At 53.8% G+C, this 14,559-nt stretch overlaps 1 protein-coding gene across 2 annotated transcripts in view; it reads left to right on the plus strand.

Moving 5' to 3' along the window:
* The first annotated feature begins 5,163 nt into the window (after positions 1-5,163).
* The window catches only part of GIPC1 (GIPC PDZ domain containing family member 1), a 10,457-nt gene continuing 1,061 nt past the window's right edge, over positions 5,164-14,559 (plus strand). The window contains exons 1-7 of one of the 2 annotated variants that reach the window (XM_040629190.1): positions 5,164-5,248; positions 7,443-7,523; positions 9,733-9,819; positions 11,768-12,088; positions 12,922-13,107; positions 13,207-13,387; positions 14,116-14,228. In XM_040629190.1, coding sequence (XP_040485124.1) covers positions 11,801-12,088; positions 12,922-13,107; positions 13,207-13,387; positions 14,116-14,228 — 768 coding nt within the window. In that variant the 5' untranslated portion in view covers positions 5,164-5,248; positions 7,443-7,523; positions 9,733-9,819; positions 11,768-11,800. The remainder of the gene's footprint in view (positions 5,249-7,442; positions 7,524-9,732; positions 9,820-11,767; positions 12,089-12,921; positions 13,108-13,206; positions 13,388-14,115; positions 14,229-14,559) is intronic. The other variant, XM_040629189.1, reaches the window with a different exon arrangement.

Genomic DNA, 14,559 nt, shown 5'->3' on the forward strand with positions numbered 1-14,559 from the left:
AGGTGTGTCCTATTATTATCCCCATTTCACAGAGGAGGAGACTGAGGCACACAGGCTGAAGCCCAGGGTCACACACCTGGTGAGCAGCACGGGTGATGGAGAAAAAGAGGACTGCATCCTACCCCACAACTTGCAGTGAACTAGAGATGGAATAAAAGACACAGGGAAACTAAAACTGTAGAATGAATAGAAGAAAATATGGAAGAATAACTTTGTGATTTAAGAGAAGAGCCTCCTTAATGAAATTTCATGGGTGCAAACCACAAGCAGGTAAGTCCCGTTATATCGCAGGTAGACGTTTTCTCCGCGAAGGATATAATGGCTGAAGCAAATCATCCCGTGGCGGAATTGGAGAATGTGTTCGCGATACCTAATACTCTACCCACCTCCCAGGGTGGTTAGGAGAGTTAGACGGTTTAATAAGTGTAAAGTTCTTAGAACAGTGTCTGGCACGTAGGAAGCTCCGTCTAAACATTATTTATCATCACTGAAGCTGCCGAGTGCTCGATACCCCAGCGCTACCCAGTAGAACAATGCAAGTGCACGTGTAATTTTAAATCGTCTGGCAGCCACATTAAAATAATAAAAGACACAGGTGAAAGGAATTTGAGTAACACATTTTTATGTAGCTCAGTATATCCACATTATTATTACTATAACATGTTGTCAGCATAAAAATGAATTAATGAGATGTGATATTTTTTTAAATCTTTTTTTTTTAAGATTTTATTTATTTATTTGACAGAGATAGAGACAGCCAGCGAGAGAGGGAACACAAGCAGGGGGAGTGGGAGAGGAAGAAGCAGGCTCATGCGGAGGAGCCTGATGTGGGGCTCGATCCCATAACGCCGGGATCATGCCCTGAGCCGAAGGCTAACGCTTAACCGCTGTGCCACCCAGGCGCCCCGAGAGATGTGATATTTTATATCTGCTCTTCTTTGTACTGCGTCTTAGAAATCTGGTGTGTATTTTCCACTGCCGGCACATCTCAATTTGTTTTTTTTTTTTAAGATTTTATTTATTTATTTGCCAGAAAGAGGGAGAGAGCACAAGCAGGAGGAGCAGCAGGCAGAGGGAGGAGCAGGCTCCCCACTGAGCAAGGAGCCCAATGTAGGACTCGATCCCAGGACCCCAGGATCATGACCTGAGCTGAAGGCAGACACTTAACCCACTGAGCCTCCCAGGAATCCCTGGCACGTTTTAATTTCTATTAGCCACACTTCAAGTGCTTATAACCACATGTGGAGGAGAGGGGAGATTTCATGTTACACAGATCAGATTGGACAGCGCAGATCTCGACTCCATGAGGAGCACATGCAAATCAACAAGTAAAAGATAGCACCCCAAGTGCAAACAGGGAAAAGACTATGAACAGGCAATTGACAAAAGAGGAGAAACTGAAAGCCATCCAGCAAATGAGGAGATGCTCGAAGTGACTGGAAATCAGAGACATGTGAAAGATAGCAATGGTGATGTCACTTGACAGTGAGTCTGAGTGGCAAAAGTGAGAAGCTGGATAAAGCTGACAGCTGGAGGAGATGTGGATTACATGGACCCCTCTGCACTGCATGCAGTGTGACTGGGAGCAGCCAGTCCAGGAGGCCACATAGCAGTTGACTGTGCCCTGTGATCCAGGGCTCTCTCCTAGGGGCATTCCCACCAGGTCTCTAAGGGGACATGTCCAAGGCTGCAGTGTGGGGAGCTGGAGCCTGCCTGGTGTCCATCCCTGGGGGACACAGTAGTAAGATGTGAGGAATACATCCGCGGAGCACCAAGTAGAAATTAGAAGAAAACAGATTTAAGAGATTGGCAACACGGATGGATCTTTAAGGCCTACTGCAAAACAGGCAAACAAGCAAGCAAGCCATACAGTGCTAACTGGAAAAGTAAGAAGCCAAGTCTAATAGAACACCCACATAAAACAATGCACATTTTCAGGGGAGCCTGGATGGCTCAGTCGGTTAAGCATCTGCCTTCGGGTCGGGTCATGATCCCATGATCCCATGATCCCAGTGTCCTGGGATCGAGCCCTGCACGGGGCTCCTTGCTCAGTGGGGAGCCTGCTTCTCTGTCTCCCTCTGACTGCTCCTCCCCCTGCTTGTGCTCTCTCCCTCTGTCAAATAAATACAATCTTTTAAAGAAATGCACATTTTCAAGAAAACACAAAAAAGGGGAACATTGAGCCTCCTGCAGTATTGCAAGAGATGGGGGGAATTGGGGGTATTTTCCCCTAATGTTTATTTTGAAATTTTCAAAAGGTATAGAAAACTCACAAGAGTAGTAAAATGAATACCCGTATACTACTCTCCTGGATTCGGTGGCAATTGTTACTACCTTGCCACGGTTGTGCTCACGTGTACACACTGTCTCTCTCTCCCCACTCCCTCTCTCCATTCCTCCTCTGTATTAATATTAATGTACACCATATTATGATATTGTATATAAAATATATACATATATTTTTTTCTGAGCCATTTGGTAATTGCAGCCATCACAAACTGACCACTAAATAATTCAGTGTGTTTCTCCCAGAAATAAGAACATTCTCTTATCTAACCACAGTACAATGTGCACATTCAGGAAATTTAACATGGATGTATTATCTAATATCCACTCCGCATTCAAATATCCTCGATTATCCCAAGAATATCTGTCATAGCTGTTTTATCCTTTTTTTTGGAAATTTTTATCAAGGATCCAATCAAGGATCATACATTGATTTTGGTTGTCACGTCTGTCTCCTTCAATCTAGAACTGTTCTCCAGCATTCCATTCATTCATTCATTCATTCATTCAATTAATGGATTGATTTTTCCTTTCCTGACATAGATCTATTTGAAGAATCCAGGTATTTTTGGTTTTTGTGTTTTGGTTTTGGGTTGTTTGTTTGTTGGCAGAAAGTCCCTTAATCGGGAAGTATCTGTTTGTGTTCTCATGAGTAGATCCAGGTTAAACACTAGGGGCAGGACCAAGCACTTTGCAGGTGATGTTTCATCATAGCAAGGGGCATGTGAGGTCGGCCTGTCCCATCACTGGTGATGTTAGTTTTGATCACTTGGTTAAAGTGGTGACTGCCAGGTTTCTCCATGGTGCTTTTTCCAAGGTATCCTTCCCCCGCTGTAATTAACAAGTAATTTGTGGGCTGGTCCTTTGAGACCCTGTGAATATCTACTTCCTCCACTGAGGAGCCTTGCCTGAATTAATTAATCTCTGTTGGCTGCAAAATGGGGATCTTCCAACTCAGTCTTTCCTCCCGCATGTATTAGCTGGCATTCCAGATTCTTTTTTCCAAAGAGGGCAGAGGTAGCACTGAAGTCTGAGCTCCGCAGCAGCTGGGCCTCCCAGCCTCTTGCACTATAAAACTGGATAAAGAGGTGGCCTGCTCTGTGCCCTCGGGCAACCCCTCACCCCTCCCTGGGCACCTCCTCATCAATCAACAGGTGGATTCAGGTGGATTCTACTCAGGACTCTGCTCTCCCCATGGCCCCACATACTGTCCTCTTCATGTATGTAGAGGGCAGCTCAGATCCCAGGTGCAAGCAGGGCAGTGGGTACAGTCCCACAGAGGACACTGGCCCAGCCATTGCAACTGATCACTCAGGGGGGATGGCAGAGGTCAGCAGAACAGGAAGAGAAGGACAATAGCCGTGCCTGTTGCCATGGCGGAGTCGGTGTTTGCCAGCTGGGTGGGGCCAGACTTCACAGCCCTGAGCAGCTAAGCCCAGGCCCCACTCTCCTCTCACTTCGCCCCTCTGTGGGACCTTACGGGGCTGGGATGCACAACAGCTCACCCTGGGGACTGCAGAGACCCAGTCATTCAAGGAAGCCTGAGCAGAGTCGCAGCCATTAGAGGCCTCCAAGAACTACAATTCCCAGAACACACAGCAAGCTCCTGGTCCAACCCCAAATGCCCCAGAGGCCGGCTTTGAGGTAGAACAAGGAAATCTCACGTGTCCTGGGAACGGAGAGTCCTGGTCTGTACGAGGTGCGTTTGTGTCTTTGTTTCTTGGACCTACTCGTGCCTGAGAAATCCCAGTTAGGAGGCAAACCTGACCATGGTGAGATCACCTGTCTTCTCATTCACAGGTGTGCGCTGAGACGCTGAGACGCTGCTCGGTGCCAGTCTCAGGACCAGGGCAGGGGTGAGGGGGGCAGTTAGATGGAGGAGACAGCCTCATGAAAGGGCAGAGGCTTGGACTGATTGGGTACCCTTTGAAACCTAGCACATATTATGTACTCAGTAAATATTCGCTGCTCCCTCCCGCGCAGTCTATCTCGCCCTTGTCTTCCCTTCCAAGCACCCTTTCATACAGTTTTGCTAGCTCCTAGGATATTGCACTCTCCCAAAACGTGCTGTATCTCTCTGTCCAGCCTCCAGGCTTTTTGCACGCGCTGTCACCTCTACCAGAAGCACATTCAGCTTACTCGTTTAAGTATCTGTAAAGATAGGACAGAGCCTGGCACGGAGCAGGGGCACAGGCCCATGAAATATTTGATGAGTGAATGAATGAATGAATGAATGAACAAATGCCCTTGTCCATTGTACACCCCAGGAAGCAGGGACACTCGGGACCCTCCCTATTCATCTCGATCCTCCGCCCGCTCGCCCGTCTGGAATGAATGCATCCTTTTTATCCGCTCCGAGGATGGCCCGGCTGGGTCAGGGGCAGACCGGGAGGAGGACTGGATTGGGGGCTGCCCTCGGCCCCCTCCCAGGTCTCCTAAAGGGTCAGCTTTTCCGGATGTGCAGCGTTTGCCTCTGCCCGAAACTTAGCCCCAGTCACCTGACTCCCACGACCAGCCCTCCCGCCCCTTACCACCCCGGACACCCCAGACGGACAGTCAGCCAACAGCACGTGGTCCAGGGGGCCCAGCTTCCCATTGGTTGCTCGTCTCCTTCCTCCCCGCGATTGGCAGGGGCCCAGCCTCAAGTTCCCCCCTCCGCGCCCTGCCGTGGTACAGCCTGCCACGGCTTTAGGCGGGGTGGGAAGGTCCACTGCGCTGCGGCGCGGGGGGGTGGTCGGGAAGAGCGGGGCGAGGCGGAGGGATCCCTCTGGAATGTTTCCGTCGGACCCACCCGGGGAAGGGCGGCACGGCGCGGATTGGCCACGAGCGTCGGACGGCGGCTCCTGATTGGGGGGGCGCGGGCGCGGGCCCCGCCCCTCCGGCCCGCGGCTGCGGGAGAGGCCCGGGCCGGAGTTTGCGGAGGGCCGAGCCGGGCGCGCGCAGGGTGGCGGCGGCGGCGCAGGTGAGTGCCCCGGCGGGCGGGGCGCGGCGCGGCGCGGCGCGGTCGCTCCGGGGGCCCCAGCGCGGACCTACGGGGTCGCAGAGCCGCGAGGATCCGGCGGATCGAGCAGGGTGGGGCCGGCCCCATGGACAGGGCTGGAGGTCTAGGTGGGGCGCCAGGATGCCCGAGGCCCCTTCCCACAGAGGCGCCTATCTTCCCGCCGGGGGCAGAGTCAAACGCCTCCCGCCGCTGGGATGGGGTCGACAGCCAACTCTGCTCCCTGCGCTCCTCTGGACAACCCCCGTCACAGGGGGAACGGGCGCGGGGTCGGTATTTCTGAGCCCTGCCTGGGCACCTTCCTGGACCCGGCCTCGTCCCAATCCTCCAGGGCCTAGAGGGACCTGGAGAGGACCGAGGTCCCGGTAATAATAATGAAGAAATCATCCCGGCTAGCATTTATTGAACGCTTCCGTGTCAGGTATTTACCATGCGTATCACTGAGTCTAAACACCTCATGGGAGGTGCTGTTACTTCTTTTAGAGGTGAAGCAACAGACCCAGAGAGGTGGAGTGGCTTGCCCAAGGTGACACAGCTCGTAGGTGACAGATCTGAAACTCAAACCTGTGCTTCAGAGTCCAGAACTGGAGTTTCACCCACTAGACTAGATGGCTCCATGGCTCAGGTGTTCCTGACCAGCTCTTCTGGCGGCTGTTGCTCTCCCCCTCCCACCATGCATACATCTGGGCCACACCTACTGGTCTTTGCTTTCCCCCTAAGAAGTCACCAGAAACACCAGAAAAACCTTGCCTCCCCTGAGCTGGAAACACAAGGCCTGAATACCTAGGTGCTTAGAAGAGAGTGACACCTGCAGGGGAGATAGGTGACCTGGATGCTGGGGTCCTTTCCCCACTGGGCCCCTCTGGGAAGCCTGGGTAGAGGCCTGGGCAGTAGGCGTTCTCCCCGGAAACACCCAGGAGCCGGTTTTTCAAGACTGAATCAGAGGCCTCCCTCCCTCTTCTCCAAAGCAATATCCTACTAGAAAGGGGAGGCTGGGTGTGGTGGCCCCCTCCCCCAGCTTATGTCAGCTCCCAGGAACCCCCTTCCCCACTTCCTGCTGTCCGCACTGTGATTCTGCGTGGTTGTGGGGTTGCTAAGTTTCAGATGCTTCCCAGGAAAGAGAGGGTGGGGATGCTGGGATTCCAGCCAGTGCACTTGGCGCCCAGGCGGACACTCTTTTCCTCCATCCCTAGGTTCAGGTTTGAGGGGAGACCAGGAACGTGGGAGGGGGTAGCAGTTAGCAACTCCATGGCATGTTCTGAGGATGGAAGGGCTCAGAGAGTAGTCAGAAGGGGGACATAAGGCACGTTCATCCATTCTACAAACATTTATTGAGCACCCAGCATGTGCCAGGCACTGTTCTTGGCACAGAGGACACAATAGTGAATAAGACAAAAATCCCTTCTGTGGGAGCTGCCATTCTAGTTGGGGGAAAACAGGCAACAAGCAAGTTAACAAGTAAATAAAGAAGGTACCTACAGATGGTAGTAAGTGCTATGTGCTATGAATAAAAGTGCTATGAATAAAATATGAGCGGGTGGCATGGTAGAATCTGTGGGTAAAGGGGGGTGGCTCTTGGAGGAGGTGCCTTGGAGACAAGATCTGAATGACAAAAAGAAGGTAGCCCTGCAAAGATCAGGGAGGGGGCCCAGCCTGGGCAAAGGCTCTGAGGCTAGATGGAGCTTGGAATAGTGTGGCTGGGGCACCAGCTGCAGCCAAAGTGGCCATTCTGCAGGGGTCTGTAGCTCATATTAAGCAGTGTGGAGCTTTGCCTCTGTAAGGTGGGAAACGGTTGTAAGATTTGAAGCCGGGGAGTGATGCGATCTGGTTTACATTTTAAAATAGAGACACGAAGTGAAATAGCAGCCTAAGACTGAAAGACAAGAGTTCTGCCAGGGCAACATGTAATTAAGTTCATGGGCCTGAGCCGTCGGGACCACAGGGGTGGTTCCAACAGGCTGGGGCAAGCCAGGGCGGCTGCCTGGAGGAGGTGGCCTAGAGTAGGCTTCGGCAGGCAGAGTGGACTCGGATGTTCCCGGGGCGGGGTAGGGGAGGAGGCCATAATAATAATGACAATAATAGTAACAGTTTCCTTAAACCGAATGTCAGGCAAGATGCTAATCAGGTTGTTTGCCTAATCTCTTTGGATTCCCATTAGCACCGTGAGAGACAGGAGTTCTGCTCATGAGAAGACTGAGGCCCCATCACATGAAGTGACTTGCCCACAGCTACGCAGCTGGTAAGTGGCAAGGGTGGGATTTGAACCCAGGCCACCCTGCCTCTTCTAGTCTGGAAAGCAAATTCATTAATCACTTACTTTCCTCGCTACCATTATTCCCTCCTCACAGGTGAGGACATGGAAACTCCCCTGAACCAGGGCAGCAAGCCTAGGCAGAGTAAAGCGGTTGGGAATTGGCGATTAGGATGTCGGGGCCCTGGGTAAAGGAGGAAGTTTGAATCTTGTCCACTGACTGAAAGGTGGTACAGATGGAAATAAGTAGTACAAACAAAAAAAAATCACTATTGGTGGAACACTTCTCGTGTGCCAGGGACTGTTCCAGGCACGTATATGATTTCCTTGGAGCTCAGAGAGGTTAAGACACTTGCCCAAGGTCACACAGCTAGTAAATGGAGAAACCAGGTTCCAGACTCATGTTCGCAGCATGCTGCTAAGATGTATGAGGGGCAGCAGGAGGAGAACCAGAGGAGGTGATGATGAGGGGTTTGGGATTTTTTTTTGTTTTTTGTTTTTCTTTCTTTTTATTTATTTATTTATTTTTAATTTTTTATTATGTTATGTTAGTCACCATACAGTACATCCCTAGTTTTTGATGTAATGTTCCATGATTCATTAGTTGCGTATAACACCCAGTGCACCATGCAATACGTGCCCTTCTTACTACCCATCACCAGCCTATCCCATTCCCCCACCCGCTCCCCTCTGAGGCCCTCAGTTTGTTTCCCAGAGTCCATAGTCTCTCGTGGTTCATTCCCCCTTCTGTTTACCCCCACTTTCTTCTTCCCTTCCTTCTCCTACTGATCTTCCTACTTCTTATGTTTCATAAATGAGTGAAACCATATGATAATTGTCTTTCTCTGCTTGACTTATTTCACTTAGCATTATCTCCTCTAGTCCCGTCCATGTTGCTGCAAATGTTGGGTAATCATTCTTTCTGACGGCTGAGTAATATTCCATTGTATACATGGACCACATCTTCTTAATCCATTCGTCTGTTGAGGGGCATCTCGGCTTTTTTTTTTTTTTTTTTTTTTAAGCATCACTGAGTGCGATGAAATAATCTGAGGGGACAGCATCGGTTTATTCATTCAGAATTTGTTTTTTGTCAAATATTCAGCGCATGCCTACTGTGATGGGTGCTGTGGATAGACAGATGAAGTAACCAGTAAAAGACTAGTATCCCAAATATATAGAGTTCCCACAAATCAGTAAGAAAAAAAGATAGGCATTACAATAAAAAACAAACTGTGCAATTTTGAAAAATGGCCAGAGACTTAAACAGACAGCTCACAAAAGGACAAATCCAAGCAGTTAATAAATGTCTTAAAAGCTGTTAAGATTGGAGCACCTGGGCGGCTCAGTTGGTTAAGCGTCCAGCTCTTGATTTCGGCTTATGATCTCAGGGGCGTGAAATCAAGCCCCGCATTGGGCTCCGCGCTGGTAGTGGCGCCTGCTTAAGAGTCTCTCCCTCCCCCTTCCTCTGCCCTTCCCTGGCCCCACCCCCCCATAAAAAAAAAAAAGGTTGTTCAGCATCCTTGATAATGAAGGGGGTGAAAACAAAAGCACAGTGAGAGGTGCGGGATATACTCTGTGTCTGTGCGGCTAGATAGAGTGCATGCTCTGTCCCCAGCACCGTGCTGGGAGCAGAGGATGAGCACCACAGAGGCGGGGCTTGCACGTTTGCTGGCAAGACAAGACTCCCTTGGGGCGGGGACTACAGCCTGTGCCCCTCTGTCTCCCCAGAGCCAGGCACAGGGACTGCTGGGCTCATGAATATTAGGATCGTTCATCCATCCGTTCATTCAGCAAACATTTATCGAGCACCTGCTACCCACCAGGCACTGTTCTTCGCGCCAAGAATATAGGGATGAATAAGGCAGACAAAATCCCTTGCCCTTTCAGAAAACAGCGAACGAGAACAGTGGGTGAAACACAGATCCCATCTGAAAGAGATGCGCGAATGAGTTGCGTGGCTACCAGGGGGCAGAGTCAAGTGGTGGCCGGTGTGCCAGAGGGGCAGGGGACAAGGCCCGTGTGCCTGGGAGGAACTAGCAAGGTGGCGAGTGGGAGCAGGTCAGGGTAGGGAGGTGATGGGGGCAGATCTTTTGGGGCCTGTGGGTCAACGGGAGGTCGTTGACTTTTACTGTGAAGGAGGTGGGAGCCCTGGGAGGGGTCGGAGCAGAGGACAGGTGTGACTTACGTTCTCCAGGGTCATTCTGGCTGCTGTGTTGACACAGACCGTGGAGGGTGAGGGCAGAAGCTGGCCGACTCGGAGGGCGCAACTGCAGTAGTGTAGGTGAGAGATGGTGGGACGGATGAATGCGGGCGCAGACAACCGAGGCGCAAGAGCGGCTGCAGCCAACTGGGCTTGGCTGGATCCAGGACGGCCCCCTGGAGGAAGAGGTTTTAAGGGAGGGAGCCGGAAGTCCCCTTTACACAAAAGAATATGGCCTAACGGGATCCTCATCACAGCCTGGCCAGGTGGGTGGAATGTCCCCACTTGTAGAGCAGACGTCCCAGGCCCAGGGAGATGGAGTTGCTTAGGGAACCACTTTGCACAGTCGTCAGAGAGACCGGAGAGTGCAGCCGGCTTCTGTGACTTTGGACGTGTGACTCAAAAATGAAATCTGAACTCTTTCCCCTTCTGGAAGGCCCGCAGAGTCAACCCCTCCCACCCCCTGTCACCTCCGGTACCGCCCGTCTTCAGTCTCCCATTGCTCACCGCACTCCGGTTACACTGGTCTCTTGCTGATCTGTGAGCCCGAGTCTGCTCAGAACTGTCCCGTGGCCGCCACCTCACACAGAGCAAAGGCCTAAGTCCTCCCTGGGCGCACGAGGCCCTGCTCGCTCTGCGCCATCCCTTCCCTGCCCTCCCCCCCTCCTGCTGTACCCCTTAGCACTCTGGTCCAACCACACCAGCCTAGCTGTTCCTCAGACACACCAAGCACGTCCCCGCTTCCGGGCCTTGGTATTGGCCGTTCCCTCTGCCTGGAGCCGTCTTGCCCCACATCCTCAGATGCGTACTTCTTCCTGTCACTCAGATGTCAGGTTCAGTTTCACCTGCTCAGAGAGGCCCTCCTTGACCTTGGCTGTAGAAGAACTTGTCTTGTTTTATTGTCTTCATAGCACGATTAGAAATTATATTAGACTTTACACATGTGATTGCTCACTGCGCATCTTCGGCTCTGGACTGTGTCTGGACAGCACGGACAGAGCCCCAGCTAGCATATAGGGCACCTAGGAGGGAATTGGAAGCAGGCAGCCCTTCCTCCCGGCAAACACATCAGCTCGGCAAGCAGAGCACAGGCTGAATATCAGTCCCACCTGCAACCCTGGTCTGGTGCTTTTGCACAGTGAACAACCTGTGTAACTGCACATAGTGGTCCTGGTCAGGGACCTTGCTTGTCTTACTGAAGGCAATATCTACAGTGGTGCAAGGAATATAGTAAGTATGCAAAAAATATTTGTTTGAAAGGAGAGAGGAAGAAAGAAACAGAGAGAGAATGGAGGAGGTAAAGGAAAGAAAACAAAGAGGAAAGAAAAAGAGTATATTAGTGAGGACGAGTTTTACTACAGTAACAAACAACCGCCTAAATCTTAGTGGCTGAACTCCACAAAGGTTTGGGGTTTTGGGAGTTTTTTTCCTGCTACATCATTGCAGCCTAGCAGCTGGTTCCACTCACGACAGTCACTTAGGGGCTGGCCGAGGGAGTTGCTACCATAGCAAACGCGGCCTGCCTGGGCGGTAAAGACCCCCGGAGTCTCGTGCTCCAGTGATGAAATGCTTCAGCTCAGAAATGTCATGTGTCGCTCCCTCTCACAACTCATTGGCCAGAACTAGTATGCCTGCCGGGTCACAAGGAGGTGAGCAAGTGTCACCTGCCTGTGTGCTTTGAAGGGAGAGTCAGAAATTTTTTGTGCACAGCACTAGAGACGGTCAGTGCCAACAGAAAAATAAAGAGGAACGTAACCACTCTGAGCCTCCCTTTTCTCATCTGTTCAGTGGGCATAATCATAACATAATATTGTCCCCGCGTCCCGATGCAGTGTGAGGATAAAGTCAGGTCACAGGCGTTAGCTGCTGTTATTACTTCTGTACAAGGTAGGTAAGCGCTGGGCCCGGGTTTGGAACCGAGGCCAGTGTGTTCTCTAAATATTTCATAAGGCTAGTAGGGTGCTAACAGGGTGGGAGAGGCAGCCTGCGGCCACCGCGCAGGCCCTGAGCCCGCTTTCCTGCCCCGCAGGTCTCCTGAGTGTGCCCGCGCTCCTCGCCGCTCATGCCGCTGGGACTGGGGCGGCGGAAAAAGGCGCCGCCTCTGGTGGAAAACGAGGAGGCTGAGCCAGGCCGTGGGGGGCTGGGCGTGGGGGAGCCGGGGCCCCTGGGTGGGGGTGGGGCGGGGGGGCCCCAAATGGGCCTGCCCCCCCCTCCCCCGGCCCTGCGGCCCCGCCTCGTGTTCCACACCCAGCTGGCCCATGGCAGTCCCACGGGCCGCATCGAGGGCTTCACCAACGTCAAGGAGCTGTACGGCAAGATCGCCGAGGCCTTCCGGCTGCCGGCCGCCGAGGTACCTGCTGGGGAGCCGGGCACCAGGGTCCCTGACGGTGGGCTGTGGCCTGGGCATGCCTCCTGTCCGTGAGCGGCAGCTCACAGGCTGAAGTCGCGTATGCCAAGGCCTGCTCCCCAGTGAGTGGCAGGGAACTGGAGGCCGAGCCTGGGCGCTGAGTTCCCTTCAGGCTTTGGGAGGCCTGCACCCCAGTGGATCATGGGAGCCAGTGGCCACACTGGATGCCAAGCTCCCATCAGCCATTAGGATGCCTGCACTCCCATGAACTGAGGGGAACTGGAGACGAGGGCTGGGTGCTGAGTTCCCATTGGGCGTTGGGAGGCCTGTTCCCCAGTGGACTGCAGAAATGGGTGGTCAGGGCTAGATGCGACATTCCCATCATGCACTGGGAGGCTTGTGCCCCAGTTGCCTATGGGGTCTGGAGGTCAGATGCGAGATTCATTTCTCTATGCTGCGTTGGGAGGCCTTACCCCAAGGACTTGGGAGCTGAAGGAAGGGAGGCAAGAAGGACAACAGGAGTGAGCAGGAAGGAGATGCGGGGGTCTCAGTAGGTGTGGTGGGTATTCTGTGCCCCTTCATTCATTCCACAAGCCCTTGCTGAGCACCCACTGTGTGCCAGGCTCTGTGCCCTGGGGGCCGCAGAGAGTTTTTGCTGGAACAGAAGCCCAGCAGAAGTCCTAGCAGAGCTGCGTTCTAGTGGGGGCCACTCTGGGGTGGTCAGGCACTGGGATAGGGACCCCCAGACCTTTCCCAGCTCCTTCCTTCCCCCTCAGGTGGTGGTTAGCAAAGGGCGAGGGAGGGAGGTGAGGGTTGAGTGTCTCCCACCCATGCAGGTGATGTTCTGTACCCTCAACACCCACAAAGTGGACATGGACAAGCTCTTGGGGGGCCAGATCGGGCTGGAGGACTTCATCTTTGCCCACGTCAAGGGGCAGCGCAAGGAGGTAGAGGTGTTCAAGTCAGAGGAGGCACTGGGGCTCACCATCACTGACAACGGGGCCGGCTATGCCTTCATCAAGGTGCTTGGGGTGGAAGGGCTGCCCGGAGTCCTGAGGGTAAGGATGGGCCGTGGGACCCAAGGGCGGAGCCGTGGGGGCTGACAGCTCCTCTCCCCGCAGCGCATTAAGGAGGGAAGCGTGATCGACCACATCCAGCTCATCAGCGTGGGGGACATGATTGAGGCCATCAACGGGCAGAGTCTGCTGGGCTGCCGGCACTACGAGGTGGCCCGTCTGCTCAAGGAGCTGCCCCGAGGCCGCACCTTCACGCTGAAGCTCACGGAGCCGCGCAAGGCCTTTGGTGAGGGGGCTGCCACCTGGACCACCCTGATGGCCGTATTCACTGGGGTTCAGGCCACAGTGGCAGGGAGACACCAGCAGGTGGCGCCCAAGGCCAGCCAGCTGCGGTGGAATGGGGGGGTAGCTCTCCGCCCAGCCTGGGAGGAGGGTGAGAACAAGGAGGAAGTTGCCCCCACACCCAGCTTCCCGGAACCATCAGCCCAGCCAAGCGCCCCCAACCCTGGCAAGCCCCCCCAGCCCTGAGAAGCCAGGGTTGGCTGCCCTGTTCCTGCACCCCCACTTTTCCGTCTGACTTCACTAACTCTCTGGAATGGGCCTGAGGCCCCTGAAGTGGGGGTGGGGGACTCCCAAACACTTCCCCAGGCTGAGAGGGCTGGTCTTTGGCCCAGCAGCTGTATCCCCTTGGCCTTGGGGAGAACAGCTCAAGACCCAGGCCCCACCCCCTTCCTGTCCCTCAGGCCCTGGGAACAGGGCCCCCTTCTGTCTCCCCTCCAGCCTTTTCCATTCTCAGCCCCTGGCTCTCCTTCCCGGCTCTCCTTCCCCCATCCATGCCAAGCCTGAGTCAGGAGTCCTGCCCTCCTGGGGTCACTTCAGGCCCCAGCTCCCCAGAGCCTGCAGAAGCTGCGAGAAGGTAGAAGGGGGTATCTGAGGCCAGGCTGCCTGGGGTCCTGTCCTGGGCATGCTGGAATCGGGCTTCCCAGACCCTCACCCGTTCCCTGCCTCCCACAGACATGATTGGTGTGCGCTCAGGGGGTGGCCGCCCTGGCTCTGGCCCCCAGCTGGGCACTGGCCGAGGGACCCTCCGGCTCAGATCCCGCGGCCCTGCCACAGTAGAGGATGTGGTGAGTGATCTGGCCCGGCCCCAGCCCTCCTTCCCCTGGCATCCATTGGGGGCTGCTCCTCTGTTAGCTGAGGGGCTCTGGGCACTAGATTGAAATCTGCCTCTGCCACATACCAGCTCTGGGACCTTTGTTGGGCAGGCGGGCCTCAGTTTCCTTGTTTGTGAACTAGGGGGATAGTAATACTGTCACAGGGTCGTGGTGAGGACGAGCTGTGGGTTAATATGTGTAAAGTGGTGGAAAGAGCATCCCACACTTAGTAAGTACAACTACAGATATATTCACATTACTGTGATGTCATTGTCCCCCCCCCCCCCCCCCCCCCCCCCCCCCC

Source organism: Ursus maritimus, unplaced genomic scaffold (genome assembly GCF_017311325.1).
Source record: "Ursus maritimus isolate PB19 unplaced genomic scaffold, ASM1731132v1 scaffold_14, whole genome shotgun sequence".
Classification (NCBI taxonomy): domain Eukaryota; kingdom Metazoa; phylum Chordata; class Mammalia; order Carnivora; family Ursidae; genus Ursus; species Ursus maritimus.